The 22,092-nt window shown below is 46.8% G+C and overlaps 1 protein-coding gene across 1 annotated transcript; it reads right to left on the reverse strand.

Moving 5' to 3' along the window:
* Nucleotides 1-2,022: 2,022 nt before the first annotated feature.
* FOXI3 (forkhead box I3) lies at nucleotides 2,023-17,461 on the reverse strand. The gene is made up of 2 exons (XM_053363069.1): nucleotides 16,522-17,461; nucleotides 2,023-3,170 (listed from the first exon to the last, which is right to left on the reverse strand). The coding sequence occupies exons 1-2, from the start codon at nucleotides 17,255-17,257 to the stop codon at nucleotides 2,599-2,601; spliced, it is 1,308 nt and encodes a 435-aa protein (XP_053219044.1). The 5' UTR covers nucleotides 17,258-17,461; the 3' UTR covers nucleotides 2,023-2,598.
* Nucleotides 17,462-22,092: the final 4,631 nt, after the last annotated feature.

Below are 22,092 nucleotides of genomic sequence, written 5' to 3' on the forward strand. Positions count from 1 at the left end.
AATAAGTACAACGTCAAGGTCATAATTTACAAAACTGTAGGTATAAAAAAGTTTGTTTTATTCTTTATTAACTAAACCTATATACCCAAGGCCTTTGTTCTGGTCAAACTGGAAGGCTAAAAACTTTACGTCTTTGGTAAGCTTACATCAAAGTGGTTGCGCCAGAAGAAAACAAATGAATCCCTGATCCTGACACCAAGGTCTGAATGTATCACATCGAAGCAAGGGCTCAGCATCTATGATCACAGCAGTCAAATCACACAGCCCTTCTAGAGCTACTGAGATCGCTTCAGAGTAGGCAGGTATAGAATTGCGTGCTTGCAGGCTCCCTGACAAAACCCACACACAGGAAAAACAGCACAAAAGAAACCGTCTCTGGGACATGGGTAGTTTTCAACGTGCAGGGAGATCTTTTCAATGTGGAGATACAGATATAGGCCACCTCTGAAGTAGTACCGTCACAGGAGGACTGTGCCACAAGACTTCTTTCTCAGCTTCAACCCCACTGATTTCACTGAAGTGTGCTAGTAGTCTTGGCTGCAAAATATGGCTGCTAAACTTGCATAAAGCCCCCCCTCCCAAAGTACACAGATCTTTCGTCAGGTAGACAAACATTGCAACATTTGGGTTAGGACAGGTAAGGGTGTCGGAGAATGCCGACCATGATGGAAACAATAGGGAGAAAGGCCAATGGTCCTTTATCCATCCCATGTCTGGAACACAATTCAATCCAGCGAATACAATCGGTATTTGCTGCTACTGTTGATCTTAGCCTGTAAACCATGGGTAGGCAAACTGAGGCCCGGGTGCCGGATGCGGCCCAATCGCCTTCTAAATCTGGCCCGCAGACGGTCTGGGAATCAGCATGTTTTTACACAAGTAGAATGTGTCCTTTTATTTAAAACGCATCTCTTGGTTATTTGTGGGGCCTGCCTGGTGTTTTTACACGAGTAGAATGTCTGCTTTTATTTAGAATGTATCTCTGGATTGTGGGGCATAGGAATTCATTCATTTTTTTCTTCAAAATATAGTCTGCCCCCCCCAAGGTCTGAGGGACAGTAGACCCAGCCCCCTGCTGAAAAAGTTTGCTGCCCCAGATGTCCCCACAGAGGGGGTGTGTGTGACAAAATGGTGGATGGCACTCACTGCGGGGCCTGCAGCACACCTGAGCCACGCATCTCTCCTGGGAGTGACACGGTGGCTTGAGCGCCCTGCAGGCTCCACGGAGCCCCAAACGGTCCGCCCCCCGTCTCCCCCTCAGCTGTAGGGCGGCTGAGTGGGAGGAGGCAGGCAGACTCCCCGGAGGCCCCACGGTGCCCCCGTGGGCAGGGCACGTGCGCCGCCCCAGGTGCCCGATCGGCTTGCTCTGCCACTGTTTACCCCCCAATCTCCGCCTTTGCGCCATGGTTTCTCTGCAATGAAATGAATGGGGTGGAATAACTCAACACCCGGTAGGTTTGCCACACGTCCTCTTTCCCCAGGACATGTCCTCCTTTTCATGGGTATCGTATATTTCGCTCTATAAGACGCATCCGACCATAAGACACACCTAGTTTTTAGAGGAGGAAAACAAGAAACAAGAAAGCAACGCAAAGCTTCCTGAGCGAAGAGGGAGGAGCGCTCCGGCTGCACTCAAGAGACTTTGAGTGGCTGATCCCTCTTGCTGTTCTGGCTTCAGGGATAGCTGCGCAGCCTGCATCCACTCCACACATTTCCCTTTACTTTTTAGGAGGGGAAAAGTGCGTCTTTTAGAGCAAAAAATACGGAATGTAAAATGAGAGTCGTCATACAGATCCGTAGTTGAAAGCAGAAGTCAGCAAATGTGTCCTCTGTTTCAATCGTCAAATTATGGCAACCCTGACGGCAACTGAATTTGTGTAATTAATGATGTTAATTGTGTATTTTCGCCGCAGCAGACAGTGGGACAAATAACAGGAAACAAACTGCAGCAAGAGGCAGTGTGGCATACATAGAGAATGGCAGGCCTGCACTTGCGACATCTTGGTCGCTAGCCCTTCAATAACCCTAAGTTTGGTGCCTGCCTGTAGACTGCAGAAATGGGGCTGGGGCTGGATAGATATAAGCACCTGTCAGGTCAGCTTTAGGAGCTAAGAGAAGCTTCAAATAAGCCATTACTGGCAAAGGCAACTAGAATTATTATTATTATTACATTTTTCAAGGCACTTCATAAAATCTCTTCATCTGTCTCTCTTACACCACAACACTTGTAAACAGAGACTCAAGAAACAAGCAACAAACCCAAGCAACAAGCTGTACTTCGGTGGCTACTCTTCTTCTATATTTGGCCCTAATTTCGATTTCATTTCAGCACCAATTGCTCAGTCCGAACGACTCTCGTTTGCAGAACTCGGTGGCCTGTTTGCAAAACGCAACTGGGAGAAAGATAGTTGTCTAGTCCAGGTTGGGCTGCACAATTCCCCCATTCCAATATATATGAAAAAGAGAGATCCATATCTTTCGCTCCTGGGCGTTACAGGTGTCCCTGCGTGAAGTCTGTTTTCAGAAACGACAAGAAAGGCACGTTCTTCCTGGGTGCAGAAACGTAAACTTGGCCTCTTCCTGCGACCCCTTAAGGCCCTACACCTCAGTGCCCTCCCGGGCATAGATGAGACTATTGACTGTGAAGTTGTATAAGTGGTTGTACTGGCCTGACTGGCCCCCGCTGCCGGGGTGGAAGGGGCTGTAGTAGGTGGCAGCGGGCGCCGAAACTCGCTGGAGCTGCTCCGCGGGGGCAACTTCCTGGGCAAAGCTGCAGCCGCCCGGATGTCCCGCAGGGAGGTTCCTGTGGTGTAGGTCACCGCTGAGGCTCCCGGCCAGGCGCCCGCCATTGCTCAGCGAGTTCATGCTGCTGAAAAAGCTGCTGAGGCATCCGGCTGCGGGCGAGACGATCACAGGCGGAGAGGCGCTCTTGGAATGGTCTCTCATGGGCGCCATCGTCTCCAGATCCGAGGAGGGGCTTTCCCCACACGGCTTCCCCGGGACTAAAGGGATGGCGTGGCCTTCCTCCGACTTAAGAGTCCCCAGCGTGGAAGCCGTGGCTGGTGCTGTAGAGCTGCTGGGGTCAGAGCGGCGCTTGCGCTTGCGCCGGAAGTTCCCGTTGTCAAACATTTTCTCGCAGTTCGGGTCCAAGGTCCAGTAGTTTCCCTTTCCTGAAGGACAACAAGAGAGCAGGGGGTTAAAAGGGAAGCCTTTCCTTTAGACTGCAGAACCGCACACTCCCCAAATAGCATCTTAGTCCCGTCCCACCCGTTCTGAACATTTGTGGAGTTGCGTAGGCCACAATTTATGCGTAACTTATGTTAACTTGTTTCTAAACTTTTTAAGATGCTATCGTTTGGTTTCAATGTTTTTCTATTGCAGTAAACCCCTGTGGTATATTTTTATGATATCAGCGGTATATAGATACCTTTATAAGTACACTCATACCTCTTGTTACGTTCGGTTCAGGTTATGTTATTTCAAGATACGTCCCGCAGCGACCAGGAAGTAACGGAACGGATTACTTCCGGGTTTCGCCGCTCGCGCAGACGCTCAAAATGATGTTACGCGCATGCGCAGAAGCAGCGAATCGCAACCCGTGCACGTGCAGACATAGGTTGCGTTCTGCTCATGTTGCGAACGGGGCTCCGGAACAGATCCCATTCGCAACCAGAGGTACTACTGTAATTAAGATAATGCCAAAGAGAGACAAAGGTCCTACAGGCCTAGCATCAGGGACATGGCTGAATTGAACACCTGGGAAGAGTCTGACTCTGGAGATGAAGGAATGCCAGTACAGAGGGAGCCAGAATCAGACTCTAGAGATGAGGGATTGCAGCCACAGACAGAGCATGAGTGGGTTAGTTTGGCCCCCCTTCATCAAGAGTTCCCAGACTCAGATAGAGCAGCAGACTCAGGAAGCTCGCAAGCAGAGGGAGGGGAGGAGATAGACGGCTTTGGGGGGTTGCTATGCAACCAGGAGGGAGGCAATGTTTAGAGGGATCTTTGTTGGATAGCGGGGGGGGGGAGTTCACCCACCTTCCCCCCGAACCAGAAGAGCTGAAAGGGTTACAACACAGCGGAAGTACAAGAGAGGAAGGACTGGACTTTGGTGCCCTTCATGCTGCAAAAGGGGTGAAGACTCAGTGTGACCGACTCGTAGCTAAGAGCGGCAGGCTCGGAGCTGCACTCTGGATGTTAACTGTAAATATTGAATGAATTTATTCTTACGGTCACAGACCAGTTCCTTAACTGTAAATAAACGTACCATAAAACTGTCAGAGACTAATGAATTCTTATCGGGGCTTGCTTGCCTGCCTGAGATCATTACACCTAGGCAACCTGTGGCACTCAGATGTTACTGCAATCCATCTCCCATCAGCCTCACCAGCATGGGCAGCGGTCAGGAATTATGGGAGCTGTAGTACAGCAAAATCTCCAGGGGGCACAGGCTGCCAATCCCAGTGGCTGTTTTTTTCCAGGGGGTGCTCAAGGTTGCGCAGTACTGATACCTCTTTTCTTTGTTGTTAAAAGGTGTGGCACTTACTGTAACAACTTCATGGTGAGTACCAGCACCTATTTTTCTAAGGGGGGGAGCACTGCCTGCTCCCATACCTAGGACTAGAAAAGAATAGGCATACAGTGGTACCTCGGGTTACAGACACTTCAGGTTACAGACTCCGCTAACCTAGAAATAGTACCTTGGGTTAAGAACTTTGCTTCAGGATGAGAACAGAAATCACGCGGCGGTGGCAGCAGGAGGCCCCATTAGCTAAAGTGGTACCTCAGGTTAAGAACAGTTTCAGGTTAAGAACAGACCTCCAGAACGAATTAAGTTCTTAACCTGAGGTACCACTGTACCAGGGATATTATTTTGAGGGTGGCAGATCCCAATCCCTGAAGTACCTTATTTCTCACTGTATAAGACGATGTATCTTATTACAGTGGTACCTCGGGTTACATACGCTTCAGGTTACATACACTTCAGGTTACAGACTCTGCTAAGCCAGAAATAGTACCTTGGGTTAAGAACTTTGCTTCAGGGTATGAACAGAAATCGTGCTCCGGCGGCCTGGCGGCAGCGGGAGGCCCCATTAGCTAAAGTGGTGCTTCAGGTTAAGAACAGTCCTCCAGAACGAATTAAGTTCTTAACCCGAGGTACCACTGTACCAGGGATAAAACTTAACAAACTATAAAATCTCTCCTTTCGGTCAACTAAGAATTATTACGTTGTAATCCTATAGATGTCCACTCAAAAGCAAGCCCCGCCGAGTTCAGTGGGGCAGTTGCCGAGGTACATGGATGTATAGGATCGAAACCGAAGGCTTTCTAACCAATTCTTTGAATCGCTTAACAGATCATTAACCAAGTCTTGTGAGGAACGGTTGAGGGAGTTGGGTATGTTTAGTCCAGGAAAGAGGAGACCAAGACAAGATATAATAGCCACCTTCCGATATCTAAAGGCCTATCACACGGAAGGTGGTGCAAGCTAGTTTTCAGCTGCTCTGCAGCATGGGACCCGAACCAATGGCTTCAAGGGACAAGAAAGCTGATTCTGACTAAAGATCAGGAAGAACTTTCTGACTGTAAGAGCTGTTTGACAGTGGAACAGACTCCTTCGGGAGGTGGTGCACTCTCTCTTTCAATGGAGGTTTTTAAGCAGAGAATGAATGGCCAACGGTCATGGATGCTTTAGTAGAGATTCCTGCATTGCAGGTGGACGCACTAGATCAGTGTTCCCCAACCTTGGGCCTCCAGCTGTTTTGGACTACAATTCCCATCATCCTTGACCACTGGTCTTGCTAGCAAGGGATGATGGGAGTTGTAGTCCAAAAACAGCTGGAGACCCAAGGTTGGGGAACACTGGACTAGATGACCCCAGGGGTCCCTTCCATGGGTCAATGGGGGGGGGGAGAAATCCATATTAGCAAACTTATAATGTAGAAGCTTTTGGCGAGGAAGGGGAGTTCCCTGGGAAGTGTAAGAAATTACTATGCAATTAACAAATATTTATCCATCTTTGCTGAAAGACGTGTGTATAGACATACAGTGGTACCTCGGGTTAAGTACTTAATTCGTTCCAGAGGTCTGTACTTAACCTGAAACTGTTCTTAACCTGAAGCACCACTTCAGCTAATGGGGCCTCCTGCTGCCGCCACGCCACCGGAGCACGATTTCTGTTCTCATCCTGAAGCAAAGTTCTTAACCTGAAGCACTATTTCTGGGTTAGCGGAGTCTGTAACCTGAAGTGTATGTAACCTGAAGCGTATGTAACCCGAGGTACCACTGTAGATACTCACTCACTCATTCATTCCCTATTGTACTTAACACCAACCAAAAAAGCTTCAAACCAGTAAACCTGTGTTTTATTTAAAACTGCTTCCAGATCAATCAGACGCTGATGATGGTCTGCAGTCCCTAACATCCCACATACAAAAAATGAAAGCCACCGTTAAAATTTGAAAAATGAGGTACATATGCAGTTCAACCGAGAAAGAACAGCTCCGAAGCAAGTTTCTGTTATGCAAGAACTCAATGCCAAGCTCTGACGTTTACAGTGGTACCTCGGGTTACATACGCTTCAGGTTACAGACGCTTCAGGTTACAGACTCCGCTAACCCAGAAATAGTATCTCGGGTTAAGAACTTTGCTTCAGGATGAGAACAGAAATCGTGCTCCGGCAGTGCGGCAGCAGCGGGAGGCCCCATTAGCTAAAGTGGTGCTTCAGGTTAAGAACAGTTTCAGGTTAAGAACGGACCTCCGGAACGAATTAAGTACTTAACCCGAGGTACCACTGTATTTCCCCAAGGAAATAAACAGTGGTGGGCTCTATTGCTCTGTGCTTTGCAGCTCCCAAGCACTGAAGCGTTTTCAGCTATAAATGCCTTGGACTTTCCTTGTGAAGGCTCTCTTCAGGAATGACTATGGGAAGAAAGGGAACATTTTTCTACCACCCCGATGGAAGGTAGGATGACCCGAGTTTCAGTTGCCAGGAATCACAAGCCGAGAGAGTGTTGTTGCACCCAGGTCCTGTCTTCCCAAAGGCATCTGGCTGTTCACTGTGTTCTTATCCACGTATGGGAAGAATGCATGAAGCTCCCACAGCACAAAATAGTTGGGCATATTGCAATGGGGGGGGGCGTGAAGCAGAATATGGGGTCCCCATCAATCTCACACAGCCACACAGCAGCTGCTGGGTCATGGCCCTAGTGTTTGGTCAATAGTAGGAAACTTCGGAGCAGTTACTGTATTTTTTGCCAGATACCATCGAACGAAGTTTGAAAGACAGGTTGCTACTAAGACTTGGCTTCCGTTAAAGGTTTCCATTTAAGAAAACAGGCAAATTTTTACTGGGCATTGTTGGGAGTGATGTAAAAAGAAAGGAATATAAGCTCTTTTTATATGCAATAACAGCAGCAAGAATATTACTGGCCCAAAATGGAAACAAGAAGAATTACCGACGATTGAAGAATGGAGGATGAAGTTAATGGACTATGCAGAACTAGATAAACTAGCAGGAAGGATTCGAAACCGGCGGGACCAGAAAGACTGGAGTAAATTTGTGGACTATTTGAAAAGTATTTGTGAAGATCAGACGACGTTTGTAGGTTTGCAAGAAGTTTTGTGAGGAGTTTTATTGGAAGTATTGCAAAAATGGAGAAGGGGAAGGAGGATTTGTTAAGAGATGTAAAGGCAATATAGAGTTAAGAAATGCATAAGAATTGGATCATCAGAGGTGCTGATGGAAGTCTAAAAAGATTGTATAAGTGATAAGTTTTGTGGTACATTTTATAATTTATATGTTAAAATCAATAAAAATTATATATATATATATATATATATATATATATATATATATATATATATATATATTTTCATATATATATATATATATATATATATATATATATATTCATATATATTCATATATATATATATATATATATATATATATATATATATATATATATAAAGAAAATGGGCAAATGACCATCTTTACCCATGTTTGTACTCGAAGCTTCAAGCCTGGACCCAAAATGAGCACACTCAATCCTACAAATGATGGCACAGTCCTCTAAACATATCCCAGGATTTTAACCAGAGAGCAACGCATGCAACTCAGGTCACCAAGTGAATGTTCAGGTTTGCAGAGCCCAGTAACCAACTGAAGGCTGATGTTTTATTTGAGATTGTTTGGCTTTTTGTGAAATTTTGCATTGTCCTCCCCCCCGCCCCTTTTTGCACGATGTGCTTTTATGTGTGAGAAAAGTGTGGTTCGAGTTTATAAAACTAAATCGGGACGTTCAGACTTGAGCTCTTTGTTTCTAGAAATCATCGCAGCTCACTTTGACTTCGTGAGTTAGAACCTCTTCTTTTACCAGGTTAAGTTTGCTCTGCTGTATAATAAAACTGAGAAATCTCCACTAGCAAATATAACACATTCATAACCAGTGCCGGATTTGTGTATAAGCTAAACAAGCTATAGCTTAGGGCCACACTCTCTTGGGGGCCCCCAAAAAATTTAAAGGGGGGAAAACCACTGGATGTACATTTCCAAAATATAACATAAAAAACAAATAAAATAATACCTATATACAGCAGGCCTGCTAGCCTGCTCCCTAAAATATCCCTGATTTGCTCATTTTTATATCAATCACTTTGGTAAAATACATATTTTGTTACAGTGGTACCTTGGGTTACATAGGCTTCAGGTTACAGACTCCGCTAACCCAGAAATAGTGCTTCAGGTTAAGAACTTTGCTTCAGGATGAGAACAGAAATTGTGCTCCGGCGGCGCGGCAGCAGCAGGAGGCCCCATTAGCTAAAGTGGTGCTGCAGAACAGTTTCAGGTTGAGAACAGACCTCTGGAACGAATTAAGTACTTAACCCGAGGTACCACCGTATGTGCAAATGGCTTTAGATACCTATTAGGTCCATAAATTACCATACAGCATATATTCAACACAAAAAACAGCAGCAATTTGTTGTTGACAAAGGACAGCTGGACATATAAAGGGCCCCATTACCTTCAGGAGCTATGGGCCTCATCAAACCTAAATCCAGCCCTGCTCATAACTCCCTGGTTCTGGCCAGGATCCAAAGGGCTATGTACATACACACTACATGCGCACACATACAAACACACAGACTTCCCAATTTTCGCTTTCAATTCCAGCGCTCACACTCGCACAAGACCACTTCAGAACGTCCCCCAACCTTCAGGAGCGGCTGGCTGAAAAGTTACGGAAGCCTTTATTTAAATCCCACATACAGTGCACCTCCTGATCCACAGTCCTGTCTGCATTACTTAGTATCTTACTTCTCCCATATGCTTGCCGCTCATTAAACTGGGTATCCTTTGTTCTGCAAAGGGCAGGGCATCAGAGGCCAAATATTTTATTACAACTGAAATAAATCATTTCCTCAATCAGTGTGTTGTTCCCTTTGGGCCTCTGAAACCAAGTAACTTCTAACAAATGATTCACACAGCTGATGGGAACCAGGATCCAACAAAATCTAGGTGGCTACAGGTTCTCCATCTCTGTTTGCCTTTTTTTGTTTTTAACGGTAAACACAGACAGGGAGCTGGAAGCAGTGAACATTTGCGGGAAAGCAGACTTGTTCAATCCTTCTTGCCAAGAAAACTGTTGCAGTTGACATTCTACACTGCAGTTTAATATATAAAGTGTAAAACGGCTTTTGCTTCAATCAGCCTGTGAGTCGAACTGTATATCAGAGCGAGTGGACTTCAGATTTGTTGAATCTTTTTTGGAGGTTTTTGCCCCTAGCGCTCCATTACGGAGTGCCTATGAGCACCTATGCCTATGAGCTTTCGTCATTTTGGCAGCTTAATTTCAGAGGTGGGGGGAGTTCTTTTTGTCGCTAAACAATTCAGGAGTCAGATCGTCCAGAGATCTACCGGCAGATCCCAATCCACTGTCTTCCCACCTCAGGCTTACACGCAGTGCTTTTTTTCTTTTAAAAAAAATATATTTAGGGGTACCCTCATTTTCCTAAACGTAAAGGGAACCCTGACAATTAAGTCCAGTCATGAACGATTCTGGGGTTGCAGCGCTCATCTTGCTTTACTGGCCGAGGGAGCCGGCTTTTGTCCACAGACAGTTTTTCCTGGTCATATGGCCAGCATGACTAAGCCGCGTCTGGCGAAACCAGAGCAGCGCACAGAAACGCCGTTTACCTTCCCGGCGGAGCGGTACCTATTTATCTACTTGCACTGGCGTGCTTTCAAACTGCTAGGTTGGCAGGAGCTGGGACCAAACAACAGCTCACCCCATCACGGGGATTCGAACTGCCGACCTTTCGATCGGCAAGCCCAAGAGGCTCAGTGGTTTAACCCACAGCGTCACCCGTGTCCCTCTCATTTTCCTACTCATATTGAAATACTGCCCCTCAATGAGGCCAAACGTAGATTCACAAAAATGTTTAGGGGTATGCGTACCTCTGCGTACCCCCCAGAAAAATCCTACATGGATCAAGGTGCTTCATTTGTATTACAGTGGTACCTCAGGTTACATATGCTTCAGGTTACATACGCTTCAGGTTACAGACTCCGCTAACCCGGAAATAGTACCTCGGGTTAAGAACTTTGCTTCAGGATGAGAACATAAATGGTGCAGCAGCAGCGGCGCAGCAGCAGCAGGAGGCCACATTAGCTAAAGTGGTACCTCAGGTTAAGAACAGTTTCAGGTCAAGAATGGACCTCCAGAACGAATTAAGTACGTAACCAGAGGTACCACTGTACAAGTATTCTCTTCTGCTGTAACAATGATAAGAAGATGTTTCTAGGGAGGCTCAAAAGGTGAACTAAGCCTCACATACGGAAATTACATGATATCTCTTCACCAATGTTTGCTCACTAACTGGGTGCTGATTTTGTCAATGGGTGTTGTGGGTTTGCCTCCTAGCCAGGTGCGTACAAGACATGCATAGCCCAGAACTCCTGTCTCATTTATCAACCGCCACTACCCGGGAAGGTAGATTAGGCAGTAATTGGAATAAAAGCAGGACAGATGTTGTTGGACTATGACTCCCATCAGTCCCAGTCCACATGACCAATGGTCAGGGATGATGGGAGTTGTAGTTCAACATCTGGAGAGCACCCCATTGGCTGGCCCTGTGATGGAAGTAGCATTCTTGGTTGAGCAAGGGTTTGAGTCTGGCTTCCCCACGGCCAAACTTAATACCATCTACGGCACCACAGAGAGCCTCTTCTCCTCCCAACCTCCTCTTCCAGAATCTCCCATCTGCAAACTGTACCAAAGATCATGTGTTCACGAGTTGATTTTAAAAGCACACACCAGTGCTTTGAAAGATAAATCTGTTTTTAAGCATACTTTCCCAGCTCTTGCAATGAACCATGACGGTCAGAAGCCGGTTTCTTGTTATGAAAGAGGAGGATTTCTAGCCAATTATAACAGCTGTTAAAACCTGAAGTCGACAAGCGTTCAGGATGCCCATCACCCTTAAATCCCTGCCTCGTTCATCTGAAATTAAGTCTTTCTAAGCTGATTTATTTTTTCCCTGTTCAAGATCCGCACTTGTAACACTTGTTCAAGCCATCTGGAGAAATTGTATTAGCCACATTCCTTGTACGACCATTTGAACAGAGACTTGAACACCTCCATGGATGTAGCATAAGGTGGCATCTTCTCCCACCCCTGACACATACACTTGTGATGTCCCCTGTTTCTCTCTTGCCATCGTCAATAGCACCCACAAATGCCCCTCAAAGAACGACTGATGTAACAATCTGGCATAACAAGCCCCCCATCGCCCGGGGCATGGGTATCCAAATTTGGGAGGAGAAAACACCAAGGAACCTTTTTTTCCTCACCGAAAAAATGGAGAATTGTACATTTTGCCTCATATCTCAGGTTCTACGAATGCTAGAAACACACTCTTTCTGTGAAAAAAGAAAAATGAAAGCTGGGGATCTGTAGATTGTGGTTCATCTGAAGGAAATAACTGCCCTTTCTTTTCCTCCTCATGGATGTTCACAGAAGGAGGGATCCCCAATTTTCATTTAAGCTGCAGCCCAGCTTCTCAGTTACCAATTTATCCCCGGAAAATATTTTGCGGTAAGTGAGAAAGTGTGACTGTGTACATCTACGTACACAATCTATGTTTGTGTACGGCTGTGTATAGCGAGGTTTCCTCACCGCTGAGGTAATTTTCTCTGGGAAGGGAGCACAACTTTTAGCCAGGCGCCTCAGCAAGCTACTCCTTCTTGCCTCTTTGTCCAGGACAGCTTCCCTGCCTCGCTCAATGTGCAAGAGCAATGCTTCTCCGAACAGAAACTCTAACCCATTCCTCCCTAGTGCTTGCTTGAGCCGTTGGTTTTTCTTTCACTAAAAAAGTCATCGTCTGTGGCACAGGATTCATCTTAGGGCAGCGCTTTGCAAACTCCCCATCGTAACCTGACTGCCAAGGAACACGGAGTTTGGGAACGGCACTTCCGTTTGGCAAAGGGAGACAGTCGCTTTAGGCGTCAGATGCTGGGGGCAGTGACAGCAACCACCCACAACAGTTCCTCCTGGCCATTTCCCTCTGTTGGGGTACCGACCTGGATATGTCCGGGGACCCCTAAACTAGCCTGAGGTACGGTAAGCCTCATCACCAGCGTTGAAATTCTGGTCCAGCTTCCAGTCCAGTCGGCTTCTGTCTGTGGTACTGAGAGGGACTCCATCTTGCTCTTTGCCTCGGGTGGCAAAATGTCTTGAGCTTGGGCTGGCCCAAGTTGCGTCTGATGCAAGAGCAGGCTGTTGTCAGGCTCATACGCACGCCAGCCCCGGGCAGTAAGGACAACAGTCAGGGATGATGGGCACTGCAGACCAGTAAGGGCTTTTTCTGAGACAGCTTTGTGCCTACAGAAAAGCCCCCACTCTGGGGTGTGTCTCGCCACAGCGCTGTTTCCTTTTCATCGCCAGGTGATGATGAACATCTTTGTCCAAGCCTTTGGGGAGTGGTGAAGTATCGTAAATCATGAGAATGCTTTTGCTGGTGCTGTTCTGCGGTTTCACTTTGCTGCGATTTTATGACAAGCTATATTAAAGTTGTCGCATATTGTGTTCCAGCTTTTTTATTGTTAATTTTTAAAAACAATATATCTACCTAGAAAACTAATTTTATCATGAGCATTAGATTTTTAAAACACTGTCTATTGTACCTATACTCTGATAATTTCATTATGCTTACTGTTTTTACGGTCTTTTACGGATTTGTTAAAATGAAATTTTTTAATTCTGTTTTATGAAAACAACTTCCTTTTAGTTAAGTGGTATATAATTTTTTGCAAAATAAGAAATAATTCTTACAAAAATTATTGTAAGAGGGCCAAAAAGTTAGTCCCAAAGCCACCCAGAGTGGCTGGGGAAGCCCAGCCAGATGGGCAGGGTATAAATATTATTATTATTATTATTATTATTATTATTATTATTATTATTATTATTCATTTAGTTCATACAAATGCTATGTTGCCCTATTATTTTCATCCTGCATGTCCATATAAAATGATTTTTACAAGCTGCATACACTAGAAATACAAGCGGAAACAAAACAAAGCTGTGAGCCGAGGCTCATATTAGATGCGACAGAGGCGGCCATGTTTGGCCTGTTCACATGTCTGCCCATCCACATATAAAAGGGTGCATCATTTTAGGTCAACGGGAGAAGGAAGCAGAGCCTTTAGCTTTCTGTGGTCTGTTGCCACAGGTGCGTTTCCCTGGGACCAAGGGCCAAATGAACTGAGACATTAGTCACGCATATCTCAACACCTGCATTACTGTGTATTTTCGAAGCCAATAACAGCTGCAGGTGTGTTTGTGTGGAAATCCAGATCGGGGCCACGATCGATGGAAGTTAAACCTCCCCACACACCCCGACTGCTATTTAATTTCTTTAAAAAGAAAACAAAGAATAGCAATCTATGCAGAAACATGCGAACAGTGTTGCTACTTAACTGTGATTTCAATCTGTGGACCAGACATCTAGCAGTTATCTAAAAACTGCGAAGAGCGTGAAAATATAGGCTCAGAGAAAAGGGGGTGACCAGCTCCCCAAATATCTCAGCCTTTTACTGCATTTGTAGGGATGGAAATGGGCAGCACCTAGTATTTTATTTTGGTGGCCCTGTGAACAGATTAGCATGCCTAGAAAGAGCTGAGGAGCAGCTGCCCTTTGCAGCACTCTTTTACTCTGTATGTGGTACGCAGAAATCATCGAGCTTGTCAACAAAGTTGCTAACTTAATGCCCAATGGCAAATTCATGCACCAAAACTCCCAATTAGGGGACGATCAGCAGAGTTTATAGGGAACTTCTGAGTATTCAAGGCGCATCACAAACTTTACCTCAGGAATCCTTAACAATTAGATCAGAATTATTGTCCTCCTATTGCAGATGGAGGGAGGGAAAAGATCTTCAATTTTTCATCTATGAGCTAACTGGGGAGCAATTCAGTTCTTAAATGCGCATTGCATACCATTTGGGGTTTGTTTTTTAAAAAGACAGAAACGGGATAGAAATCCTTCTATGAAGCAAATGGCATCTTATGATTTCCATGGGCACACAGGAAACTCTCTTACGCTCAGTCCATCAGCACATTACTGTTTACACTGACCAGGAGAGGTTATCCAGGGTTTCAGACTTCTCAGGAGATGCCGGGGTTTGAACATTTATTTATATGTTCAGTTTATATACCGTTCTTTATCCAAAAATCCCAGGACATGGGAGCTTCTGCGTTCAAAGCAGATGCACTATGACTAAGCTATTGCTCTCTCGCCTATAGGATGCTGACAGAAGCCATTTTGTAACTAGAAAACAAAATGCGCAAGATTGGGACTAAGAGCATGTATTCAAAAATCAAGCTCCACAGAGCTTGCACTGAGACAACTTAAGATAGGTTGCTTATTCCCAGAACAAATCTATGTGCCGGCGTGTATATGAGCGAGAATTTCTAATTCTCCCATGTACAAAGGAAGACCGTTACTACGAACTAGGTGCGATAAGGCACCTTATTTGATCGGAAAAGGAAATTCCTTCCCAAGGCCGAAGAAATCTCAGCTTCTTTCAGCAGGGAAGCACATCGCTCCAAGGCATGTCGAATCGGAGAGCTGAACACATACCACACACAGATCACATCCCTTTCACTCTGCCGTAATTAATCCTGAAATATTTCCAGCTATCAAGGTCCAAAATCCTAACTTCCCTTAAGGAATGGCGGGGGGGAGTGCATGCATTTTGCAACTGCATGTGCAAACATGCTTGGCAAATAGAAAAACGTCAAGGGTTTAACCTCTTTAGAATGAAGTGATGTTTAGCGGGAGGCCATCTGTACACCTGATCCTAAGGACGCTAGCAGTGCAATCCTATAAGCACAAAGAGGCCTGCATTGCACAGAGGCTCCAGTGCGTATTTAGTTAAGAGTTAGGCCCATTGCGCCTGGGACTTACTTCTGATTAAACCACTCCAGGCATGGTGTGGCTAAGTCCTCTGCAAGTTAACTAATGGCACTCAGGTCCGCACAACTGCCTCGGATCAGTGCCACCTGCCTTCCAAGCTGATCCGTTTAGGACTTGGGAACCACTCTAGCTCTCCTCCCGAGTCCCGCCGGAAGTTATTCTTTAAAAGAAAAGCAAGGTATTGACCTACACCCCAGGACCCAGGCAATGTGAGGGGCCAGTGGGATTTTGGCACCTGAGAAGGACCCCAAAATGGTGCCTCCCCTCCAGACCAGGGAAGGAAGGATCAGGGAAGATCTAGATCAGGAACAAGAGAAGAAAGATTGGCATCGGGATCCGATACTCTAGTTCATTCATCCATTCAGCCTTTATGGGCATAATTTTTAGGCAACAACAAAAAATGTCCAGACATAATAAATGCACACGACATATAAAAGCCTGAGCAGCCTCCATTAGGTGAGGTTAAGAAGAGTGGATCAAATTTAATGATTCTTTAGTTAAATATGTTAAGTTAAATTAACTGAAAACAGCTTGCAGATACTTAATTGGCTGAGGATTTTATTTATGTTAAGTGATGAATTAATATGTTTAATTTCAGAAAGTGAAGATTTAAGGATGTTCATGTTCAAGTTGAATTTTATAAGAACTGTGATTTGGGAAACAGTTAAAAGGATATGCAATGAAATTCAACCAAGGGGAAGCGGGGAAGTCACTTAACAAAATTAATAAGTGTCATTTTCAAGAAGGCTATGATTTATGTTACTTTGTCTTATGTGTTTGTTTGTTTGTTTGTTTATAATATTGTGAAAACCAATAAAAAAATTTGGGGGGGAAAGAAGTTTTAAATTTGACTTTAAAAATCTCAGCTAAGGGTGCTTTGAGATTCCTGCAACCCTCTCTCCCAACCCTAAAATCCCGTGTTTGGGGGGGATGTGCTAGCCTGGAGTGGCGGGGGACACCTGCCTCATGCGCCTCTCCACCCATGCTCAGAGGCACTCTTTCCCCCCGCTTCCCCGCCATCCCCACGCGCGGCGATGCACCCACCGGGGTCGTCCTCGTCGCGGGGCACCTTTCGGAAGCAGTCGTTGAGGCTGAGGTTGTGTCGGATGGAGTTCTGCCAGCCGGCCTTGCTGCGCTTGTAGAAGGGGAAATTCTCGGCCACGTACTGGTAGATGTGGCTGAGCGTCAGCTTGCGCTCGGGCGCGCTCTGGATGGCCATGGCGATGAGCGCAGAGTAGGAGTAGGGTGGGCGCACCAGGCGCAGCAGCTCCTCCTGGCTGGCCAGGCTCAGCCAGCCCAGCTCCGACGGCGCCCCGGAGCCGCCCGCCGGCCCCGCAGCCGAGCCCAAGAGCGCCGGCGCCCCGACGCCCCTCGGCGGGCAGCCGTAGGGCAGGAAAGGGGCTCCCGAGCCCCCGGGACCGCCACCTCCTCCTCCTCCTGCAGCTCCTCCTGCGGTACCCCCGACGCCCCCTCCGCTGGGCACGTAGGGGCCCGCGCCGCTCACCCCCCACAAGTAGCCCCCCGCGCCCGGCGGTGGCCCGTAGTCGCCCAGCGCGTACGCGGCGCCCGGCTGCCTCTGCCCCGACGTGCCCGCAGCCGCCGCGGCTGCTGCTGCTTGGGGATACACGCTGAAAGCCTCGCTGCAGTAGACGGCCATGGCGGGAGCGTCCCGGGCGCTGCTGCTGCTCCGAGACCAAGGCGCCAAGGGGCTGCCGGGCGCCGTCGGGGGCGAGCGAGGAGCGCGGGGCGCGGGCTGGCGAGGCAGCTCGCGGGCGCTCATGGCCCAGGCGGCAGGGAGGCGCGGCGAAGGCGGACCAGTCCCCGCCCAGAGCCGTCTGGGCCAGCCTGGAGGGGGCTGCCTCTCTGCCGCCGTCGACGAGCCTTATAGCCCCCGCGCGCTTTGCCCAGCCTCCCGGCCCGGGGCCCGGGGCTGGCTGATCCCAGAAGGAGGGGCTGTGGCGCGGCTGCAGCCCGTCGACGGGGCGGGCGGAGGCGCCGCCGCTGCCAGGGAGGGGGATCTGGTCCTTTGGCCTCGGTCGCCCCGGGGGTCCCCTCCTCCGCTCCTCCTCTCTCGGCGAAGCGCTTGTGGATCGACGAGGCTTGCTTCTGCCCGTCGGGGGGAGGGTGGAATTAAAGTGAACGTGGGACAGGTTGGGGGGGGACCAATGAGTTGAATGTGTTGGTATAATGAGGGGGATCTCAGTCCCAGCGCATCTTTTCGCCAGAGATGCTGCCCGCGCGCTTTCGACGGGGCTTACTTCCGAGTAACAGGACGGTCCCAGCTCAGGCTCCCTGCTTCGTGTCTGCGGGGCCCTCGCCTCTCCGAGGTTGCTGCTCCCTTGCAGCTGCCCTGGGAGGCGAGGGAAGGACGCAGAGAACTTTTCGACGACAAGCGAAACTTGGTCTTTCCGGGAGTCCGGAGTCAGACTACTTGGAGGGGCTTCGGATCCCAAGGAAAGCGATTCGAAAGGCGTTTCAGGATCGCCTCCAGGGAGAATACTTCATGCAACCAGCGTCTACGCGTTGCAGCGCCCCGAAAGCCCATTCCATCACTCCATCTGGTCAGACAGGATGGGTGCAAATTATATTACACCGTGTAAATAATAGCTTGGCCCAAGATGAAACAAAACCAGCTCGCACTCACCCCCCCCCCTCCAGCACGCTCATCTTCATTTTATTTCAGACTTAATTGTCTATTTCCAATGTCTGATCAGCTCGGTTAATAATAATAATAATAATAATAATAATAATAATAATAATAATAATAATAATAATAATAATAATAATAATATATCACGCCCTCGATTCTCGAATCTTTGGCGTTCATTATATGCAGTTTTGGAGACTGGATTCTGCGTCCCCAACATCCCTAGTTCGTGAGAAACAATTCAGTTGTTTTACTCGTGACATTTCTAATTTTGGGGAATTCACCGCCTTTTATCTCCCGCCGCATGTAGCAGTCGCCTTCAGATGTTTAGCTCTCCAGCTCTCCCAGGTGTCTATCTTTTAATTAACGAACGAAATAAAATTAGAATCGGCGAGGGAGAATATATTACGAAATCTTGCAAAGCAGAAAGCACCTGAAGAGTACCGTTTTGATCAGAATTCATCCACGAGGTACAGATGCCTCATTAATCATCATTAACAATGAATTAAACAGCACTCCCTTGGCTAGATTTCCAGAAACACGTGGTTTTGAAAACCTGCTTTCAGTTGTGAGTCAACAGGTGTGCATAAAGAAAATTGCCTGATTTAAAAAAAAAACGCTTAATGAAATTGTATCGTACGCGGACGACGACGCACTGGTGCCTTGAACCGTTTTTAAAAAAATATACACATTTTTAACTAATCATTTCGATTTCCCTGAACCATTCAGAAGAGATATCTGTGCATTTACGATTTTTTGGTTCCACCCTGAGATCAGAAGAGGCCGTTTCTCAGGGTGAGATCCTCTACACCACGAGGCACTTACATGAGAGTAAATCCCAGGGAACTTCATGGGACACCCTTCCAGGAAACCATGTGCAGAATTGCGTGTTAATTCCTGATCCCTGATCTGGGATTGCCTTGAATACTCAATCCCGTCCGAACTATTTATGATGTAGTTGACCACCATTTTCCTCTGCCGTTTTATTGGTGCGTAAAAGGCATTTCTGAAGCTTTTCTGCCACTTTAAATTTGCCTCCTTTCGAGCCTCGCCACATCGGCCTCGCAGGGCTATTGGGCAGAAAACGGGAAGGCAATGGCAAACTTTCGAAGATAAATGGCTTTCTACCCACACCACTCAGTTTAAAATTCCCACTTTTTATTTCTGGCGCTATTCTCGCGAAAAGCAGAATTTTCAAAGTGTTCTTTTTTAAAGAAAAAGGCTACCCTGCAAATGATCCGAACAACGATTTTGGAGCCACCTTTTCTGCAGGGATGAAAATAAATCGGTTGCAAAGAGAAAGAGAGAGAGAAAATCATAATATTTCATCCCTGCCGTTCAGGGACGGATGCTTTTATTTTATTTTTTGTAAATATTCTCCTGCGGACGCGCCTTCATAGCAACCTACTTTAAAGTTTATTCGTAGGTACTTTAAAGCCTCAACCTGAGCACAACGGTGGCTCGAAAAGCAATTTCTATTTAAATCACCGAGGCTTGTATCCAAATCTCTCTCCTTTATATATAGGTCTTTGTGTGTGTGAAAAAATTCAGGGCAGTGGAGCGGGAGGAAAATCTGAGGCTCTGATCCAGCCAGAATTAAATAAACCCTGGTAGCAAAAAGGCCCATTCGCTGCCTTGAAGCCGAGAAAACGAGCGCGCGTAAAACTGCGGTGCGCTTTTCTTGTATTGAAAGCCAATATAGTTTATTTTACGGCAGTTCCTTCTCCGCCCCCCAACATATACAAATGCCCTTCGGATTTATCAGGACAATGTTTTTTGGTTTTTTTCCTTCGTGGCGTGGCCTTTTATGCTAGCTAGGCAATTTTTTAGTAAGAAGCATCCCTTGTAAAAATAAAATTAAAAATTCCCAAAGTGAAATGTGGTGTAAGTAAGCACGAGAACGAATAAATATGCTAAATACAACTCTTTTTAATGCAACGGACATTTTTCTCACGAAGGATAGTGCTCTAACTTTCGGTCGACAGATTTAATGCTAAGGAAGTACTAGTGTGTGTTGATGTTTATTCATAAGCCCTGGCGATCGCGATGGAGGAGCGGGGTGCGCGGAAGGGAGACGGGCTGGTCCCATTTCAGAGCTTTAATTCGGAGAAGTTGGCTTCGGGGTGCGTTCCCATAACCACGAGCCCCCCACAGGTATCCGACGCGCGTTACAACTTGGCCAGAAGCCCAATGTAAACGGGGTGAAACTAGACGTGCGTCTCTCTGTGCATCTTAGTTTGGGTTAGGAGAAGAGGCTCGCTGGAAAACCAGTGCGCCTTTTCTGTTCCAAAAAGGAGGGTAAACGCCGGGCCTTTTCAACTATTACGCACAGGCAGAGTCCAGCGCGCTTCGCTTGGTGGTGAATATGGGCTGGTTCACACGTGATTTGGCACAGTTCTCGGTGAGTGGCAGCTGAATGTGTGGGTAGATGCCTTGCTCAGCTTTGCCTCTGCGGTGACATCAGGTGATGTGAAAGTTGGTCCGTGGTGGTAGATCCACGAGAAATCCTCTAACAAAGGGGATTATTAAATCAGTCCTTAACTATTGCAAACTCAAGTTTGCATCCCCCCCCCACTGATTTCTCTAAGATTTACTATTTCCAAGTGTATCCTTAGAACTCCTTAAAGGTAAAGGGACCCCTGACCATTAGGTCCAGTCGTGACCGACTCTGGGGAACAACAACAAAACTTTATTAGCAAAGCCAACAGGCCACAGCTGTACAAGAGTTAAAAATAAAAATAGAGATAAAAGGAGGAAAAGAACAGGCAAAAGATGGTCCGTCGGATGAACAAGTCTGTCACTCAGATGGTGGCCCTCAATTTCGCAGCTCTCTCGATGTACCTCGCGACCTTCTCTGTTATCTGACTTTCCGTATCAGATAATAGAAAATACAGTGTAATGTCTGATGAACGGCCGGGGTTGGAGAGAATGAGTGGAGTAATAATCTCATTCCTTAGGTCTTTGTAGAGGGGGCAAGAAAGAAGGACGTGAGACACTGTTTCCGTGTTACCATCTCCACATGGGCAGAGTCGTTTTTCAAATGGAGTCTTTTGGTAACGACCTTCGAGTACAGCAGAGGGAAGAACATCCCATCTAGCCAATGTAAAGGCACGTCTGTATTTCGGGATGGTTAGTTTAGACAAGTATGAAGCTGGAGAGTCAAAATGAGAAGGGGGAAAGTAGGTATACCATGGGCACAGTTTCTTTAAGATGGTCAGGTTGTTTTGTCGTTCGATGTCTTTCAGGCGCTGGCCTATTAGACTCTTTGCTTTGATGAGGCCCATTGATAATAGGGACTGTGAGTGCAGACCGCATGTAAGGAGTTTTTGATGCACGGTTTTGAACCACTTGCTTTTGTGAGAGTCTTGCATTACTAAAGGCAGTAGACCAGGTGGATTCAGATTAAGACGAAGCCAATAGTTGAATGTTCTCTGCCAAGTCCGAGTTTCCACAGATGGAAGGCAGGCCTCGAGTCTTAATGCTGCGTTGGGAACACAGGGGGGGACACCGAGAATCTGCCTTAGAAATTTAGACTGGACAGACTCAAGACTGGAGCAGTGGTTCCCCGTCCAGATTTGGGCCCCATACAGTAACTGCGCCAGAGGTTTTGCTTGATAAACTTCAAGGGCTGCTGGGATGTATCTGCCCCCCTTCGTGTAGAAGAAGCGGGACAGCATCTTGATACTTTGAGCTGCTTTTTCTTTGGCACATTTTTGATGGACATCCCAGGACCCAGTCGACTGGAAAACGATACCCAGATATTTGAAGGCTTTGACTTGTTCAATTGTCTGGTTATCCATCCTCCAGCTATACTGTCTGTGTTTCCTTGCAAAAACCATAGTTTTGGTTTTCTGATAGTTTATTGCAAGTTGCTCTCTCCTACAGTATGCTGAGAATTCACCTATGAGCCTATTTAAGCCTATTCTTGTTCGGGATAGGAGTATCGCATCGTCAGCGTACAAAAGCAC

This window comes from Podarcis raffonei, chromosome 13 (genome assembly GCF_027172205.1).
Source record: "Podarcis raffonei isolate rPodRaf1 chromosome 13, rPodRaf1.pri, whole genome shotgun sequence".
Taxonomy (NCBI): Eukaryota; Metazoa; Chordata; class Lepidosauria; order Squamata; family Lacertidae; genus Podarcis; species Podarcis raffonei.